The sequence below is a fragment of the Capra hircus genome, chromosome 19, assembly GCF_001704415.2.
Source record: "Capra hircus breed San Clemente chromosome 19, ASM170441v1, whole genome shotgun sequence".
Classification (NCBI taxonomy): domain Eukaryota; kingdom Metazoa; phylum Chordata; class Mammalia; order Artiodactyla; family Bovidae; genus Capra; species Capra hircus.
Window position 1 is genome coordinate 33914334 of NC_030826.1, and position 18022 is coordinate 33932355.

The following is an 18022-nucleotide window of genomic DNA, read 5'->3' on the forward strand; positions in this document are numbered from 1 at the left end:
GGGTCTTTCATCTGGCTGGCCCCACTCTGCAGGCTCCATAGCCCACCCTTCTCCCCCAGAGCCCTCCCGGCTCTCAGTCAGACCTTTGTCGTCCTGAGTCTGGTGTGCCTCACCCTCTGCCCACCCTCACTAGCTCGTCCTCATCTGTCACACATCAGCCTGGATGCCAGCCTGCCCGGGAGGCTGCCTACAGCCAGGGTCATTATCCACCTGCTCCCCTGTCTCCAGTACGGGGTTGTTGTCACGGTCACCCCTTTGTGGGCTGGGGACCTCGGCAGGGATCAGTGAATGACTTAGTAAGCTGTCACTGGGCGAGGGCAACAGATGGGGGTGTCGCAGAAGGTGTGACAGGCCAGCACCCCCGGTGTGAACAGGGCCCCTCCGGAGGGAGTCACCGGAGCACGCAGAGGATTTCAGGCTCAGATTCCCTGGGGCTTGTGTTAAAAATGGAGTTCCTGAGCTCAGCCCTCCAGAGTGGGAGCTGGGGCAGTCGCGAGCTGGGCGATGCTTGCATCCCCTGAGCCCGTCTGCCTCTTGCCCTGAGGTTTCACGTCAGGGTGCCCTCAGTTGTCCTTTCAACCCCCAGGTCTCAGCCAGGCCTGCCCTGCCCACCCTGGGGTCTCCCCACCACTGGGCTTTCATGCCTGCTCTCCCCTCCAAACAGGAAGCTCTCCTGACGGGAGGGGAGCCTGTCCCCAGATCCCGGCATATCCACAGACTTGCAGAGAGGGAGGGCTCTGATGCCCAGAGAAAGGCAGGAGGAATCTAGCCTTGACAGGGGGCTGGGCTGGACCAGGTCTGCCTCTGACGTCTGGGTGACCCTCTACTCCCTCTGGGTCTTGGCTCCCCTTCTGTCGTCTCTTGGGACCTCTCTGGCCGGCTTCTGAGCTGACTGTGCCAGCCCAGCAAGGAGGGGTATGGCCATTTCCTGAACCACCCTGGGAACCAGGCAGGGGGTTGGCTCTGCGGGAAGAGGGGGAGGTTGCCAGGATCCTTGCCTCCAGGGCTCAAGGAACAGGGACACCGTGGTGACAGGGAGATGGGGGTGGGGTGCGGGGGTGTGCACGGTGGTCACCCATGCTGGGAAGGCCACAGATCTGCCTGAGTGCAGGACCCAGGTCCCTCAGGGCAGCCCCATACCCCACTACACAGACCCCAGCCATCCGCTGGACCTTCCTGAAACGTGTCCACCTCCCCCTCCTGCTGGAGACCTGCAGTAGCATTCCCCAGGCTGGACCTATCTCCCCTACCCACCTTGGCCAGGACCCACACATGCACTACCCCTTTCTTTAGGCCCTCCCTCTGTCTTATCCTTCCTGTCCACGCTCGCCTGGATCCCTCCCCAGGCCCAGGTAGGGTGCTCAGTGCTGGGTCGTGTAATTCCATCTCCTGTCTCCAACCCAGAATCTCAGGGTGCGGAGCAGTGGAGGAACCGAGTTCTTCACGCGGTCGGCCACCAAGTTCAAGGGTGCCCTGGCCCAGAAGTTCATGTTCGTGGATGGCGACCGGGCCATCTGTGGCTCTTACAGGTGACTCTGGCTTTCCTGGGGCTGGGGGAGAGGCGGCTCCGGTTCCCAGCTGGTTTCTGCCCTTAATCCTGCCTGTGACACCCCGGTTATTCTGGTTCACTGGTCCCCAAACTGCTGAGGTGTGAGTGGCACTGGGCCCGCCCGCACACCGCCTGGCCGTCTCAGAAGCAGGCAGAATGACACTTTCCTCCGCCAGACTGTTGTTCCAGCCTCGAGGTGTCAGCAGCCCGGAGGTGGAGTGTGGGCCGGGCTCACAGGGCGGTCACTCTAAGAAATTCTCAAGGGTGGGGGCAGAATGAGGCTGGCGGGGCCCAGCTCTACTGGGTCCATCAAGCAGGGACAGGGAGCTGGGAGGTGCCCACAGCCACACAAGGTGGGCGAGCAGATACTGATGGTGGCGCAAGTCACTGTGCTGGACGACACACCCTGTCCAGGCTGTACCTCCAGGAGGGGCTTGGTGCATGGGACTGCCTGAGGTCCCACACCAGGCCTGACCCTGGGGCTCCGGCCCCCTCCTCTGCCTCTGTTCCCTTCTCCTGAAACCCTTCTGTGGCTGCAGTCTGATGGACACTGGCCTCTGGGTGCACTGGGGCGGGGGAGGACTCCCTCATCCAGGGCCCAGACCCCACACCTGACCAAGTCTGTGTGTTGCAGCTTCACGTGGTCGGCCGCCAGGACGGATCGGAACGTGATCTCCGTGCTGTCGGGCCAGGTGGTGGAGATGTTTGACCGGCAGTTCCAGGAGCTGTACCTCATGTCGCACAGCGTCTGCCTCAAGGACATCCCCATGGAGAAGGAGCCTGAGCCCGAGCCCATTGTGCTGCCCCCCTCGGTCCCGCTGGTGCCCTCGGGCACTGTGGCCAAGAAGCTCGTCAACCCCAAGTACGCATTGGTCAAGGCCAAGAGTGCCGACGAGATTGCCAAGTCATCGTCCGAGAAGCAGGACATGGCAAAGCCTCCGGGGGTGAGGGGCGCGGCCCTCGCTGAGCGCCCAGGAGACCTCTCTGAGCCTCCTCTGCCCGTGCACCCAGGGCTGCTCAACCTGGAGCGGGCCAACATGTTCGACTACCTGCCCACGTGGGTGGAGCCCGATCCCGAGCCTGGCAGCGACATCCTGGGATACATCAACATCATTGACCCCAACATCTGGAACCCTCAGCCCAGTCAGATGAACCGTATCAAGATCCGAGACACGTCCCAGGCAGGGGCTCAGCTGTGGAGGCAGAGCCAGGACCCCGGCCCCGCCCTCCAGTCCAGCGCCCTGCCGGACAGCGTCCCTGCCGAGAACAGCCTCCCCCAGGGGGACGCCCAGCCACAGCCGCCTGTGCCCAAGCCCCGGACGGTCCCAGTGGCAGACCTGCTCGCCCAGGAAGGTGGTGGTGCTGGCTGGGCCCTGGAGTCTCCAGAGGAGGAATCACCCCACAACGGGATGGACCACGGGCTGCCCAGGACGGCTGGCCCAGGCCACGCCGTGCTTCAGCGGCAACTACCTATGACCCCGGATGACCCTGATGGCGGGGGGCAGGTGGTCCCCAACGGGCTGGAAGGGGAGGAGGAGGAAGACGACGATGACTACGTGACCCTGAGTGACCAGGACAGCCTCTCGGGCAGCTCCGACCACGGCCCTGGCCCCCGGCGGGCCTCACTGGCCTCCTCCTCCGTGTCAGATGAGTATTTTGAGGTGACGGATCGCTCGGCCTGTCTCCGGAGGCGCCACTCGGAGCAGGTCGCCAACGGGCCAGCCCAGCCCCCCCGCCGACAGCTGAGCGCCCCCCATATGACCCGTGGGACCTTTGGTGGAGCCCTGGGTGGCTCCTCATGGGCCCAGGGTCAGGAGAGAGAAGAGGCGGGCACCCAGAGGAGAATGCAGGCCGCACGCCCGGTGGACCAGGAGGCACAGGTGGGTCGGGGTTCTGGGAGGCCCACCCCCAGGACTGAGCACCCACAGGTGCCACCTGCTGGGCATGCGCGGTACTGATGGCTTTCTGTGTTACGGGGAAATCTTACAGTGGGAGGGTGGTAGCAACCAGGTAGGGCTCACATGCGGCAGGTCACTACCCAGCATCCCACAGAGGCAGCCTGAGCCAGGGACCAAGAGCCAGAAGAAGACACTTGTAGCATGCCCAGAAGTGACAAGCGTGCAGGGTCATGTGGGTGGTTCCCGAGTTTGTGATGAGGGGATGGCAGTGTACAGAGGTGTTCCTTCACACCCTAAGGTCACACAGCAGTAGGTGGTCTTTGCTCAGACCTCACATCCAGCTACCTCCGTGTGGATCCCTTTGACTGTGGCCCAGGGACCACACCCCTCCCCGCTCCCCTAGGCCGGGAAACAGCTTGCCTGTCCTTGGCCTCTCCTCCTGGTGCCCTCCGGATCCTGCAACCCCGCCCTGGAGCGTGTCCTACCTGGGAACAGCACACGGCTGATCATGCCCGGCATGACGATCAGGCCCATGGGCAGCATCTTGAGATAGCTGGCCAGGATGGAGCCCCCCTTGGCGTGGTTCAGGTCCCGGGCGGACAGTGACCGCTGCACGATGACCTGGGAGCAGGGGAGGGGGTGAGTCCCAGCTGCCCCGGATTCCCCCTCCGCGGGGCTCAGGGAGTGTGTGAGATAGAAGCTGACCTGTCAGCCCTGGATGTACCCTCCCTGAGCCCTGGATACACCCCTGCTGGTTGTCTGAGCATCTGGGGCCCAGGTTCTCTCCAGGACTCAGTCTTCCCATCTGTCGAGCAGAGAAGTGTTGGTCCTGCCCGGCCTGTCACTCCGGCAGTTGTCAGGGCTGGAGAAGACCATGGAGCGGTGTCAGCGACCACCCCCCCACAACCCTCCCGCCACCTCCTGCGTTGCATGAGAGGCCAGCAGGCTCATGCACGTGTCAGGAGTAGACACTGGTTCCAGCTGTGTTTTGTGTCCCAGGCAGAGGTCTGGAGCTTTAGGACCTGGGTTTCGGGAAGCTTGCATGTCAATTGTGGAAGGATCTAGAAGCTGCAACATGAGGGCAATTTTTCATGCAGCCGCAGGCGATGCCTATCTGGGCCTTAATTTCCAGATCTGCAGAATGGGAGGGGGTAGTTGGAACTGATGGCATCTGAGATCCTCCCAGTTCTGACACCACGATTCTACTTGTTAAGAACATGGGACTTTAAACAGCGTTACCAAGATATGATTCACACACCATTCAGCCACGTAAAGCATACGACTCCATGGTTTTTAGTATGTTCACAGTTGTGCAGTCTATAACTTTTAAATGCAAGTGGTTTTTGGTTGCTGTTCTGCAGTTTAAATTACTTCCTGCAGTTAAGAAGTAGAAATTCTTTGTGATTTTCACTTATTTTTCAAACACACGAGTTTGACAAGTGGCTCCTAGCAGTTGCCTCTGACTTGGCTGTTGGTGAAGCAATTAATTACAGGGTCCCAGTCAGGGTGAGCTCTAAAATAGATGTTTTCCTGCTAAACCAGGCGGGGACAGAGCAATTTACAAAGCTCTAAGGGTGCAGCCAGTGGAATCCACTAGAACATTCCTTGGGTTCACTTGGTGACTCCACCCTCCCTGGCTCATCCTCCAGCACCTTTTCATCAACTGAAGAAAATTACCTATGTTAACATCAAAGCAAAGGGGCGGGAAGGACACACGTGGGAAATAGAGGCTTGCAGACTGTTTTTTTGTTTTTGTTTTTGTTTTTATCTTTGGCTGTGCTGGGTCTTCATTGCTATGCTTGGGTTTTCTCTAGTTGCAGCGAGACGGGGGCTACTCCTGTTGTGGAGCACAGGCTCTAGGCGCATGGGCCTCAGGCACAGGCTTAGTTGCTCCACAGCATGTGGGATCTTCCTGGACCAGGGATTGACCCTGTGTTTCCTGCATTGGCAGGTGGATGCCTAACCACTGGCCAGCAGGGAAGCCCCTATAGCCTGTTCTTCACCAAGGACCTCAGGTGCTTCCTCCATGTGATCTTTCTCCATCTTTTCCCAGGTTCTTGCTTGGGTGAAGGTATCAAGTACCTAGTAGTTAGGTGCCTACTGGTCCTCACTTGATCTAATGTCTGCTGCTTGGGGACAGTTAACATCCTGGGGAGCAAGTGCAGAATCACAGTGTTGTGCATAGGCATGGACACAGCCTTTGTTTTAGGGTAAACCTTTGCTTTGATGAAAGTGGATTTTCTAAAGACTAGAAATTGCAAATGTCCATCCTAGAGGCCTCTAGGTGCCCATTTGGGTTTGGCGCCCTTAAGAGAAACTGTCATGAGCTTCTTCAGAGGTCCCTCTAAACATCTCAGAAAATGCCCTGAAGATTGTAAACTTGCTCGATAAAGGAGCTCTGGATCAGAGATGGTGATCCCTGAAAATTTAGGCTTCGGTGCAATTTTCTTGTTATAGTCACCTCAAGATCCAAAAGCGAAAGCATGTCCTTGGAGGCATACTCACACATACTAACTGTGGAAGCCCATCCCATACAGACTGAACAGCGCATGGACGGTGGCTGAGCTGCATACAGAAATAGAACTTTGGGACTTCCCTGGTGGGCCAGTAGCTAGCCCTGGGTTCAGGCCCTGGCTGAGGAACTAAGATCCCACAAGCCTTGTGGCTCGACCAATAGGAAAAAAATATAGTACTCTGATCCACGACCTGCGGCAACCTGCCTGGGAAACCACATTGCCCTGATGTCTCTCAGAGGCAGGCGGGAAGGCAGATGGCTGTTTCCAGCACCCGCCCAGGAAGCTGCACAGTGGCTTTGTAACGATCAGCCCCAGGTGACCAGGACCTAATTAATAACTGGCAGCCTCTCTAACTGTTGTCTCCAACTCATCCCTCCACCCTGACCGTTCTCACAGGCGTCCAGTTTCAGTCCCTGCCTCCTGCGTCCCCAGGCTGGTGGCCTCCTGTCAGTGCCCGCCGCCCCCAGCCTCCCCTCTGTGCCTCTGAGAGGCTCCTGCTCCTCTGCTTGCCTCTGAGTTTCTGCCAAATGCGAGGGACGGGAGCCACCTCCCCTGCTGCAGCTCAGAACAAGCTGCCTTTGCTTTTCTTAAAACATGGCCAGTGCCAGGCTGGCAGCACAGGGGCTGCAGGGCAGGCTGGTTCCACCTCCTCTTCACCAGCTCTGACTTGGGACAGTCCATTCCTCACTTTGGGCCTCAGTTTCCCTGTCTGCAGTGAGGGGTAAGCTGTGGTTCTCTGTAGACCCTCCCCTTGATGTCCTGTGATGACGAGAGCTGGGGCTGCACTCTTCACAGGAGCGTTTCCCTGAATCCCTGCCGTCTTCTGTGATTTCACTCCATACTCTCTCGGTGGCCAGGCCTGGGTTGGGGGCGGGACAGTCGTGGTTGCCCCACTCCGCAGCTGGAGAAATGGTGCCCCCGCAGCCCAGGTCAGGACCACCGCCCCGTCCCCAGCAGCATCAGCACCGCTGCCACACAGGCCCTGCCTAAGGCTGCTCCCTCTCCCCACTCAGCCACGGGACTGCGCCGAAGTGCTGTGTCCTCGCTTGCAAGGTGGGATGTGACCCCCGACCCTCACGGTTGCTGCTCACCCTGGATGAGGCCGCTTGTGGACCGCCAAGCCCAGTTCTGGCTGACTGGTGGCGAGTCATGGAGGGCGGGCGTCTCTCAGGGTCACCACAGGGTCACCCGTGGCCCTGTGCTGGCCCAGGAGCATTTAGACGCTCGGTTGTGAGATGGGGACAAGAGAGGAGCTCGTGGGAACGAGGGTGACGGGCTGTGCACTCAACACGGCACCCAGTCCGCAGCAGATCCTGGAGGTTGTGGCCTCTGCAGACAGACCCAGCTGCTGCCCAAGAGGGACGGTCCATCTGAAACTGCAGCTGCGATGGGACCAAGTGCGCTCCAGCACCGCCGGAGTAGGCAGGCCCAGGGCCCTTCCTGTCTGTGTGCCTGCCCTCTGTGCAGACGAGCAGCTGCAGTGGGAGGGTACGGCAACCCCCAGAGAGGAGCCCAGTGCCTGGCCAGCCCCCACCTCCTGTTTCATTGGTTTTGTTGGGTTCTGAGTGTCACCTACACGCTGCGGCCGAGCTGGGAGACTCTGAAATGTCTGAAGAAGGTGAAAAGCATTCATGGCCCCAGCACACAGAGCTGCTATGTGGCGCTGACCACACCGTGGGGCTGTCTGGATCAGGAGCTGAGTAGGACCCAGTGGACCGGTACCTGCGTGGTTGGGGATCTGGTCCGAGGCCCAGTGGTTCCCTGGGTAGACCCAGCCTGAGCAGGAGGGGGACAGGGAGGTCGGGCTGAGGCCAGGCATGGCCCCAAGCTCCTGGCACTCTGGACCTCCATGGGGTCAGCAGTGCCTCTGCCTCCCCATGTGACCTTCTTATCCAGGAAGGGGGCTGATCCAGCCCTGACCTCCAGGCCAGGCTGTGTGCTGACCCACTCGGCCTTCATGGGAGAATCTCCTGAGTGCTGTCCCGCCCTTGGACGCAGGGCCATGCCAGGCCCACGCTGAGCGAGGAGGGAATGAGAGGTGCCTGGTGAGGAAGGGGCTGCAACTGGTCCACAGGGCTGCCAGGCACCCCCTGCCCACCCTCCACTGCTGGCCTTTCATCCAGACCCTCACTCAGCTGGGCTGGGCCTCAGTCCCCCCAGGTGCTGGGCAGACGCCTGCAGTGGGTACAGCCTACAGGGACTCCTGGGCATGTGACCAGGTCATGTCACATGTCACTTATCACAGGTGGGGAAACTGAGGCCCAGGATCCTTCCCACCTGGACTGCGTCCCACAGTCACAGCCCAGGCAGGGTCTCCTGGCGAGCACATGGAACACCTACACTTGGGAGATGCAGATTGCCCCTCACCGGCTGGCACCCACCCTGGCCTCAGTGTCCCGTCCTGTGGATGGACTGCCGGGTCTGCCTCCCAGGAAGTCTGTCCCCGTTCACTCCATTGTGACTGGCTGGGTCCACTCCCGGCCAGGTGGCCTCACTTCCAGGGTGGGGTCCTCGGGCCATGGTCCAGAATCAAGGACAGTGGTGAGGCCAGTGCCCCTGAGGGCCCCTCCCACCCAAGAGCTGCCTGAAGGTACCCACAGCCCTCAGGCAGGCAGGGCATCATCTGCTTCTGCCCAGGGAGGGAGCGTGGCCCCCTGAGGCCACCTGGTGCCAGCTTGGGAGGGGGACCCCGCCCCTAGGCACCAGAGACCTGGCCCGGGTGGAGGCCTATCTGACCCCTTACAGGTGGGGGAGGTGGGCAGGGGCTTGGGGAGGAGCAGGCGCTGGCCTTGATATGACCATAAGGGCAGGATCACTCCCGTAGTACCTGTGGGGAAACAGGCACGGAGGAGGGAAGGAAATGTGTCCAGAACCCCAGCTGGTGGGGGCAGGGCCAGAGAGCAAAACCAGGCATGCTCGCTGCAGGCCAGAGCCCTCATGAAGGGATGGAGCTGCCTCCAGCCCCCTGGTCTCACCTGTCTGCTCTCTCTCCACCAGGGCCAGCGGTTTCACCACTACGGAGCCCCTGCCTCGGGCACCAGGGAGAAAGATGGCTTCCCACGGCCATTGAGGACCCTGGGACCCCCGCGGTTCCGCCCCACTGCCGATGGCACCCAGAGCTCCAGCAGGAAAGCAGGCCCAGCTGTGGCAAGCCCCCAGCACTGGCAGGCCAAGAGCGGCCCAGGGCCCCGCATGTTGCCGGGTCCTGGGAGCCCAAGGCCAGCCCGAAATGCCAGTGCCCTGGCCAACAGCAGGGCCACCGAGGAACACCCCAGCCCCTTGGGAATCCCGTACTCCAAACTGTCCCAGTCAAAGCACCTGAAGGCCAGGACGGGTGGCAGCCAGTGGGCCCCATCTGACTCTAAACGGCGAGCCCACGCCCCCCGGGACCGCAAGGACCCCTAGCACCCCGTGCCCGGGCCACACCGTCCATGGCCTCTGCCCAGCCTGGGCTCACTGTGCAGGGGTTCCTGGGCCACCCGCACCTCCACAGGCACCCTGGAAGGCAGGAATGGGGGAGGGCGGTGACATGGACCCTCACCTGGTCAGTGCACCAGTACCAGGCGGCCATGATGGTCAGGCCGAAGGTCATCCCAGTCCACGGGAGGTCCCCAGTGTGGGGGTCTCGGAACATGTGCATGGCGTCTGCCCGGGGCACGTGACACGTGGTATTGGAGATGGTCCTGGATGGGACAGCCTGGGCGTAGGCCTCTGCCAGCTGCTTGTACCCGCCAATCTGCTCGAAAGCTGCAGGGGCGGGTGGGATGGTGATGGTCAGCGGCCGGCAGCTGTGACTCCCGGCCCCACTGCCCTCGTCTCACAAGTAACTCAGGAGTCTCACAAGTACAGGAGACTCAGCTTTTACCTTTCCCAATGTCTGGAAAGGTGGAGATAGAGGGTTTTTTAAAAAAAGTGAATTCAAAAGACTATTTTATTTGTATTTAAAGTAATATTAAAGGAACATTTTGCACGTGGGCACCCCATGTCCTGCAGCCTCTGGATGCCCGTCGGTCAGGAGGGGGCCCCCTGCTAGGCTCACGGTCGACTGGAGGACGCAGCCGCGTCTTTTCCTTGGCACTCGAGGACTTTCCCCGGTAGTCGGAAGGCTAATGTCCTGACCCAGGGGCTTCCAAAGGATGAGACTTTGGTGGAGCTGAGAGTGGCTGGGGGGCAGGGTGGGTGTGGCTCAGACGGGAAACAGGGTCCCGAGAAGGCAGGGGAGCCACCAAGGCCACACTGCCAGCCAGCTGGCCTGAGCCGAGATCACGTTCACCACTCACTGTTCTTTGTCTGCCCTGGGGTCTGGGCCAAAAGTGAAAGTCCCTCAGTTGTGCCCAACTCTTTGTGACCCCAGTCCATGGAATTCTCCAGGCCAGAATACTGGAGTGGGTAGCCTTTCCCTTCTCCAGGGGAATATTCCCAACCCAGGGATTGAACCCAGGTCTCCCGCATTGCAGGAGGATTCTTTACCAGCTGAGGCACCAGGGAAGCCTGTGGCTTTTGCTTTGTCTGTGATCACTGCCCCACCACTCCTAACCAGACTGGGCCTGGCTGCCCAGGTGCTTTCCTGCAGTGGGCTCTGGGGACACAGGCCCCTGGTCTGTGAGGAGGCAGGTACACAAAGCCCAGACAGCCCCAGGCCCCGCTCCCCACCCCCTCCCCACAGCCCCCAGCATCATTCCCACCCAGAGCCCAGGCCAGGCCGAGGTGAGCGCTCAGAGCAAAGGTACAGACACTAAATAAGGGTCCTAGAGTCTGAGTCTGGAAGAGACTGTAAAGGCCTCTGTTTGCCCTCTATGGGCTCCTCCTGGCTCTGCTTGCATGCTTCCCAGGTTGAGGAGCTCACTACCTCCGGGACAGACCCCAAGCTTACCCCTGTTCCCCCTTCTTCCCACCCTGCCTTTGTCCTGCCTGCCACAGCACTTCTTGGGGTCTTGTACAAGGTTTCGAACAGTGGGGGCAGATGTCCAGGCAAGTACATGGTCTCCCAGTGGTGTGGGGGCACACCACCCACAGCCCCACCTCCCATAACTGACCCAGCGTGGATATGGATGGCCCTGCCTCCTGCATCAGCTCTGCAGCTAAACACCAGCTGGCTTGAGCTGGTGACAGAAGTGCCACAGGGCAGCTGGGGCGAGAGGGGAACAGGCTTCTGCCACTCAGGGGAGGCTGGCAGGGGGCTAAGGGCCCCACAGCCTGGCCTCGTGGGGACACCCACCCCCAGTGCCGACATGGGGGCCTGCTACTGGATAGGCCCACGGCCCTCACCTTTGATCGTCAGGATCACGGCCCCCGCCACCATGACGAGCGTCTGCAGGGCATCTGTGTAGATGACAGCAGTCAGGCCCCCTGCAAGTGGAGACGACAGAGCTAGAAGCGCCTGGCCTCGACGGGGGAGGAATGGAGAGGCAACCGAGCTCTGGGAGGGATAGCTGTCCCACACCCATGCCCCTTGCCCTTGCATGGGTGGATACAGCAACCAGGCCGGCTGAGCAGCTGCAGAGGCCCATGTGCCTGGCTCAAACTGGCCAGGTCCCAGGCTACAGAAGGAGGTGCCCTGAACCCCCACCAGCTAGCCTCCCAATTTCCTGTGTGTCCCCGGGTGCTGCACCTGCGATGGTGTAAAGGGCCGTGATGGCGAGCATGATGACCGTGGACAGGTAGAAGTTCCAGCCCAAGCAGATGTGCACGAACAGGGCCCCCGCATACAGGTCGATCTGGGGAAGTGAAAGAAGCATGTGTAGAGGCCCAAGGTGACCCCAGGACCCAGAGCACCACGCGTCTGCCCAGTGGCCTTGGTGCCTCGTTGACGAAGGGGAGACCGCCTCACCCACCAGGGGCTGTCCTGAGCAGGGGTGCATCCTGGCTGTAGACAACGGTGGGCAGGGGACATTGCGGATGTTAATAAAGTCCTAAGCGGCCTCTACCCACCAGGGAGCAGCTTGTTGTTCATTTTGGCTCCTGCCTGAGGAAGGAGGAGAGTCCTGGAGGGCTTCCTGGGGGAGGAGTGGGTCTCCGAGAACAGGACTCTGTGTCTCAGTCTCCAGACCCACGTCTTTCTATGTAAAATGGCTCCCTATGGTCTGTTCCTTGTTAGGCAGGGCCCCCGAGAAGAGACCAGACTTACGCCGGGCCAGGCTGGGGGAACAGGGGGGCGCTCTTGCTTATTGAACCCTCCCCACGGGGTTGAAACTGAAACCAGGACCACGTCTCAGGCTGGAGCTTGTTCCCAGGGGCTGAACTGGACTCAGTCCTGCCATCCCAGACTCTGGGGAGCACAGGACAGCCAGGGCTCTGGGGTGAGCCTGAGAATATCCGTGCTGGAACAGGCCTTACAGACCATACACGCACACCTTCACTGTGCAGTGGCTGCCTGGAAGAGGCGGGAGGACCCCGTTCTGTAGGACCTAGGGCTAGACCAGGGGCCCCACCCCCCAAGTGTCCAAGCCTGCTTCACGTCAGGAAGATTCCCCAAAACACAGCCTGTGGGGCCAAGAGGCTTCTGAGAAGGCTGGGCAAGGCCATGGGTCAGCTGCCACGTGGGGGACCGTCTGCGTGAGACCAGAACACCAGCCCAGCTAGGGGCCCAGCAGTTCTGCTGAAGTCAGGCTCTCAGACCCCTGTTTACCCAGGCTCCTCCCCTCCCCTCTCCCGGAGCAGAGACCAGCCAGTGTGGGGATGCTGACAAGCTGCTCTCAGAACAGTGGCCCCTCACTCTGCCCCCACCCCTGGCAGTGAGCCAGTGCAGCCCAAGCTGAGGAGCCCAGAGCTGTTGAATATAAGAGCAGGAAGGTCTCTCCAAGCCCCACCCCTCTCACCCCGCTCCATCAGACCAGGAACAGGGAGGTGAAGGGACCTCCCCATGGTCAGGCCCTGGCAAGTATCAGAGATGGGAGTGGCCAGGCAATGGGAGCAGGGGGCTGGTTCTAGAAAGTAGAGGAGACACAGGTTCTATCCCTGGTCTGGGAAGATCCCACAGGCCTCAGGGCAACTAAGCCCATGCACCACAACTACTGAGTCTGTGCTCCAGAGCCCGGGAGCTGCAACTGCTGAGCCTGTGTGCCTAGAGCCTGTGCTCCACAACAAGAGAAGCCACGGCAGTGAGAAGCCCATGTCCAGCAACTAGAGAAAATCTGCACAGCAACCAAACTCCAGAACAGCCAAAGAAAGAAAAAAGACCCCTCCCCAGACCCGAGTCACCTCGGAAGGGAGCCCTGGTCTGTGTGCCCAGCCTTCAGGCTCTGCCTTTAAGCCCAAGTGACTCTGGTCACGCCAGACTGGCTGCTGATCCATGCCCAGCACTTTGCTGCCTCCAGGCCTTAGCTCAGCCAGGTCCCTCCGTCTGGAAACGTCTCCGTATCTGCATCACTCAGGACTCAGCCTGCCCCCGATGCCCTGCTTCCCAAACTGCTCTGCAGCCCAGGGACTTCCTTCCGAGAGTAATGGTTGGGCGGCGGGAACAGCACAGGCATGGGTGTGGAGGTGGGACTCGGGGACCCTGCGCGGCCTCCGTAAAGGCTCCTGGTTCTGCTAGAGGCCAGGGAAGTGTGCGGTCAGCTGCAGGCTCCAGGTTGTCCCCCGGCCCCATCGGACCTCTCCTTCTGCTGAACTCTGTCCTGGGGGCCCAGGCAAGCTGCAGCTAGGTAGGAGCTAAGAGCCCTGGGTCTGTGACCCTGGCGAGCAGGTCACCTTACCTCCTGAGCCCCATGGACCCTGTCTGTAAAGTGGGGGGGTGGGTGTGGAGCACCACCAGCACGGTGCTCAGCCCCCACCAGCCCCCTGACCTCTGCAGACCCAGAGCAGGGGAAGCCAAGGTGGGGCAGGTGGGACCCCTGAGGGAGCCGCTCCACTCCACAGAGGGGCACACAGGCGCATAGGTTTGAAGCAACTGGCTTCAAGCTCCTGAATGACCCAGGGCATCAGACCGGGTTTCTCTACTGTCTAGAGGTTAAGTGACCGGCCTGGAGCACACAGTGATGGAGCTCGGCTACCCTCCAGCCTTTAGGCCCCCTGGGGTCATTTGGCAGTTCTCTCTGCAGACTAGTGTCCCTGCCTGGGGCTGGCAGCAGGTGGGCCCTATGGTCTCTGAGCAGGCTGGAGCTGGGGTCAGTCCTGGGCATGTGGACACACACGGCATTTCAGGGGCTCTGCCCAGTGGGGTCAGGGCCTCAGGGGCCCTGCTGGGCTCCAGAGCTGCAAATAGCTTCAGCCCAAAGCCTTGGTCAGGGGAACCCAGTCCCTCTAAGGCCTGGCCTGGCAATCAGCATTCCCCCTGCTTTCCTCCCACTTCATCCATACAGCCCCAGCCTCAGTGCAGAAACCCCAGCCTTGACATCAGTGGGTTCCCTCCCATTTTATAGGTGGGTAAACTGAGTTACCTGGGGCTTCCCCAGTGGCACTAGTGGTAAAGAATCCACCAGCCAATGCAGGACATGAGGATTTGATCCCCGGGTCTGGAAGATCCCTTGGAGAAAGCAATGGCAACCCACTCCAGTATTCTTGCCTGGAGAATCCCATGGACAGAGGAGCCTGGTGAGCTACAGTCCATGGGGTCACAGAGAGTCGGACACGACTGAGCGACTGAATGATGACAACTGAGTCACCTCATCACAAAGTGGGGCAGTGATCAGCCCTCTGGGCTCCAACCGTGGTCTCTGCCTGATTCACCGAGACCACTCCCTAGGTCTCCATCGTCTTGTCTGTAAACAGGGCTGTGCACAAAGTGTCCTCTAAGGACTCTCCCCACTTACTCCCCCACTGTTCTGGACACCCTGCCCAGGCTCTGAGTGTGAGATGTGAACTCTGCCTCAGAGCCACCAATAGGACAAATGGGCTGGGGGACCCTTACGCCCAGAGGTTGGCCTTGGCAAGACCCCACCCTGGCCCCTCGCCTCTCACCCCCGTCTGCTCAAGTGCATCCTCTGGTGGGGGAAGATGGCGGCACTAACACAAGCCTGATGTCCCCTGCACAAAGCCCCTGGGCCCCTTGAGCACTCAGATCCCTTCCTCATCTCTCACCAGCCCTCTGGCCTGGGATGGGAGGGGTCCCCGAGAGCGACATGCAGCCTCGGTCTGACTGTGTGACTGCTGGTCAGTCCCAGGCCCACTGCTCCCTGTCACCCCCAACCGCCTCCTCCTCTGGTCCTGAGGTGTCTGACCCCTGGGGTCTGAGCCCCTCGCCATGACCACCCCCAAAGCATCCCACACCACCCCTGCCTCCTTGGCGTTTGCCCTCCCCATCAGCATCCTTTTCTCCACTAGACCCCGGCTCTGTGCCACCCAGCAGGAACGCTGCCTTCTCTTCTAAGGTCCATCCCCTGTGTTACATCTGCACCCCCTCCACCGTGCTGAGTCCCTGCTTCCTGAGGGGCGGGGGGCTCAGGAGGGGCAGGAGAGGGAGGAGGAAGCACATGGAAGCTGTCCTGGAGGGCAGCAGCGCCCCCTCCAGGAGAAAGCCCTGGGGAGACCCTCTTAGGAGAAAAGGCGGGGCCTGCTTACTAACTAACCCCGCCTCCGAAACCCACTCCCACCCAGCAGGGGCCTGGCAACCCAGGTGGAGGCCTGGCCGAGGGGAGGCTCCCGGGGCTCCAGGGGCTCCCAGGGTAGTGGAGGAGGAAGCCCTGGACACCCTGCAGAAGCTGCCAGGCAGGAGGGAGGAACCAGGCTTGGTCTGTGCAGGGACCGCTGTCCACCTCTGAGCCTTGCCAGAGCTGGAGCGGCTGGATGGCCTCTGGGGACAGGCTGGTGATGGGGATTCAGGAGGGAGAACACAGGCCTGGAGTGGCCATGGAGGCCCCATGGGCTTGGGACCAGCTCCCCCCATCCTGGCCTCAGTCTCCCTCCCTGTGAGACCCAGGGTGTGGACATGATGTGCCCAGCCAGGGCCCCCAGGGAAAGGGGGGTCAGCCTGGCAGTGGAGCTGACAGCCACTTGCCACCTTGGGCCAGAGACAGAAGGCTCTGGGCGCCCCCTAGTGGGCACTCCTGGCTGGCCAGAACCAGGACCCAGAGCCCAGCCAAGAACCCAGAAGCAGGAGTCACAGGGCTGCATTCAGCCCCCTCCCAGGACTCTGGTGCAGCTGTGTGATCCTGGGCAAGTCAATGTGCCTCTCTGGGCCTTGGTCTCCCCAGCTGTCAGACAAGGAAGAGGCAGATCAGGGGCTGTCAGGTCGCTTTGAGGGCCCCAGAGCAGGGATGTTCCGGCTAAGCAGGCCAGAAGCTGGTGGGGGAAGGGGTGGCTCACCGATATCTTGGTGAAGACGGACAGCAGCAGCGACAGGACAGACAGGTACATGCGAATCCGCTGGCCCCCGTAGCGCTTCTGCATGTATTCAGGCATGGTGACGATCTAGGGGCACAGCCGCGGGGCTAAGCTCACTGCTGCAAGGCCACAGCCAGCAATTGGGCCCGGAGCATCTCACAGCCCCAGCACCAGGCCTAAAATTCTAGGCTTACACTTCCAATCACATGGTGAGGGGCTTAGGCTGGGCCGTAGCAGGCTGAGACTGGAGGGATGCATGGGGGGCTGTGGCTGGGGGCAGGGGACAAGTTGGAAGGCTGTTATAACAAATCCAGGTGAGCTCTGGCTAGATGGGGAAGTATGAGACTGAGACATCCAGGAAATGTGAACCACCGGGCTTAGTGACGCCGGCTGGGACTAAAGAAGCGGCGCAATTGAGGATGCGACTTGCAGCCCAGGTGTGCAGCCTGTGTGCTCAGGTAGATGGAGAATCCTCCTCCAGATGCAACAGGCAGGTACAGTAGAGACCAACAGACAAGGCACCTGGGCTGAGGGCCCAGGGGACCTGACTCCATGGGTTGATAGCAACGTTAAGCAGGACTGGAAACAAACCCAGAGCTGAGACTTATGGTTTCACTTACCAACTCATGTGTGAAGCCAGGGGTCCTGCCCATCGCCACCACCCACTCCACCCCAGGCCCAGCTGTCCCGGGGCCCCCAGCTGGGCTGTCCCTGAGCAGACTCACCTCCGAGGAGAGGTAGATGGGCACAAACACCCATGCCAGGGCCAGCAGCACATAGGTAGCCTGCGGGGGACCGAGGCAGGTAAGGATAGGTACATACAGGGTCAAGAACTGTCCTCGCCTCCTCTCTGCAGCCCTGAACACTAAGGATGATGGCCGAGGCTCAGGGCTCCCTGCCTGCAGGATTCTGTAGACCCGACTTCCCCATCAACCCTGCCTGCCTGGATCATGGCCTTCCGGGTTCCTGGGTACTGCCCCTCGCCATGGAGGGGTGGGCTCTGATGAGCACCATCTAGCACCTATCAAGGTTGCTGCCCACCCCACCCCACTCTCACCCACAGCGGACACCCTCCTCTGGAGCTCACATTCCACTCGAAGCCGGCCACCGCCAAGCCTCCAGCCGCTCCCGAGCCCGCCAGTCCAATGAAGAGGCCCGAACCCTCGCTGCTAGCAAAGAGGGAGGCTCCAATCTGGAGGAGAGAGAGGGGAGGAGCTAGCATCAACCCTGCCCTCTCCATGCCTTCTACCACCTGCCCCTCCACCACCGCTCAGGGATCCCTGCCGGCCTCGGCCCCATCTCTGCCTCCTTGGCCCGGCCTGGGGTTGACCCTGGGTGTGAGGAGGACACAGGCAGTGACGGCAGGGATGCAGATGCAGGCTGACCTAGGGGTCAGATGTGGCCCCCGTGCAAGGAGGGGTGGGAGGGGTTGGGGGCACTCACCGGCCACCACGTCATGTCCCGGCCGGCCAGGAAGTAGCCGCTCACTGTGTTCCTGCTGGCCCGGCAGGAGGACTGCAAAGACAGGGGCAGGAACTGGAGCCTTCGCTGGGCCAGAGGCAGGGAAGAATGGGCTGCTACTGCAGGAAATAGTGCACTGGCTCCCCAGAGAGTGGGACACACAGGTGAGCCCAAGACCCAGCAGTTACATCCCGGCTACATCTGGGAGAGCTGAGAGCAGGTGCTTGGATGACCCCCACAGGGCTGCTCACAGCTGTGTAATGCACCGCATCCTGAGGGTGGAAGCAACCTGAAGGCTCATCAGCTAATGGATGGATGGACGGATGAACAAACATGCA

General features: G+C 60.9%; 2 protein-coding genes across 2 annotated transcripts in view; one reads left to right on the top strand and one right to left on the bottom strand.

Annotated features, from left to right (window-relative positions):
* Positions 1–9941, top strand: part of FAM83G (family with sequence similarity 83 member G) — a 28839-nt gene extending 18898 nt beyond the window's left edge. The window contains exons 3-5 of the mRNA XM_018064758.1: positions 1405–1529; positions 2184–3429; positions 8961–9941. Coding sequence (XP_017920247.1) covers positions 1405–1529; positions 2184–3429; positions 8961–9368 — 1779 coding nt within the window. The 3' untranslated portion in view covers positions 9369–9941. The remainder of the gene's footprint in view (positions 1–1404; positions 1530–2183; positions 3430–8960) is intronic.
* SLC5A10 (solute carrier family 5 member 10) overlaps positions 1–18022 on the bottom strand; it is a 55619-nt gene that overhangs the window by 34656 nt on the left and 2941 nt on the right. The window contains exons 2-9 of the mRNA XM_018064759.1: positions 17667–17738; positions 17311–17415; positions 16949–17008; positions 16206–16310; positions 11575–11680; positions 11232–11312; positions 9505–9710; positions 3933–4068 (exon numbers count right to left, since the gene is read on the bottom strand). Coding sequence (XP_017920248.1) covers positions 3933–4068; positions 9505–9710; positions 11232–11312; positions 11575–11680; positions 16206–16310; positions 16949–17008; positions 17311–17415; positions 17667–17738 — 871 coding nt within the window. The remainder of the gene's footprint in view (positions 1–3932; positions 4069–9504; positions 9711–11231; positions 11313–11574; positions 11681–16205; positions 16311–16948; positions 17009–17310; positions 17416–17666; positions 17739–18022) is intronic.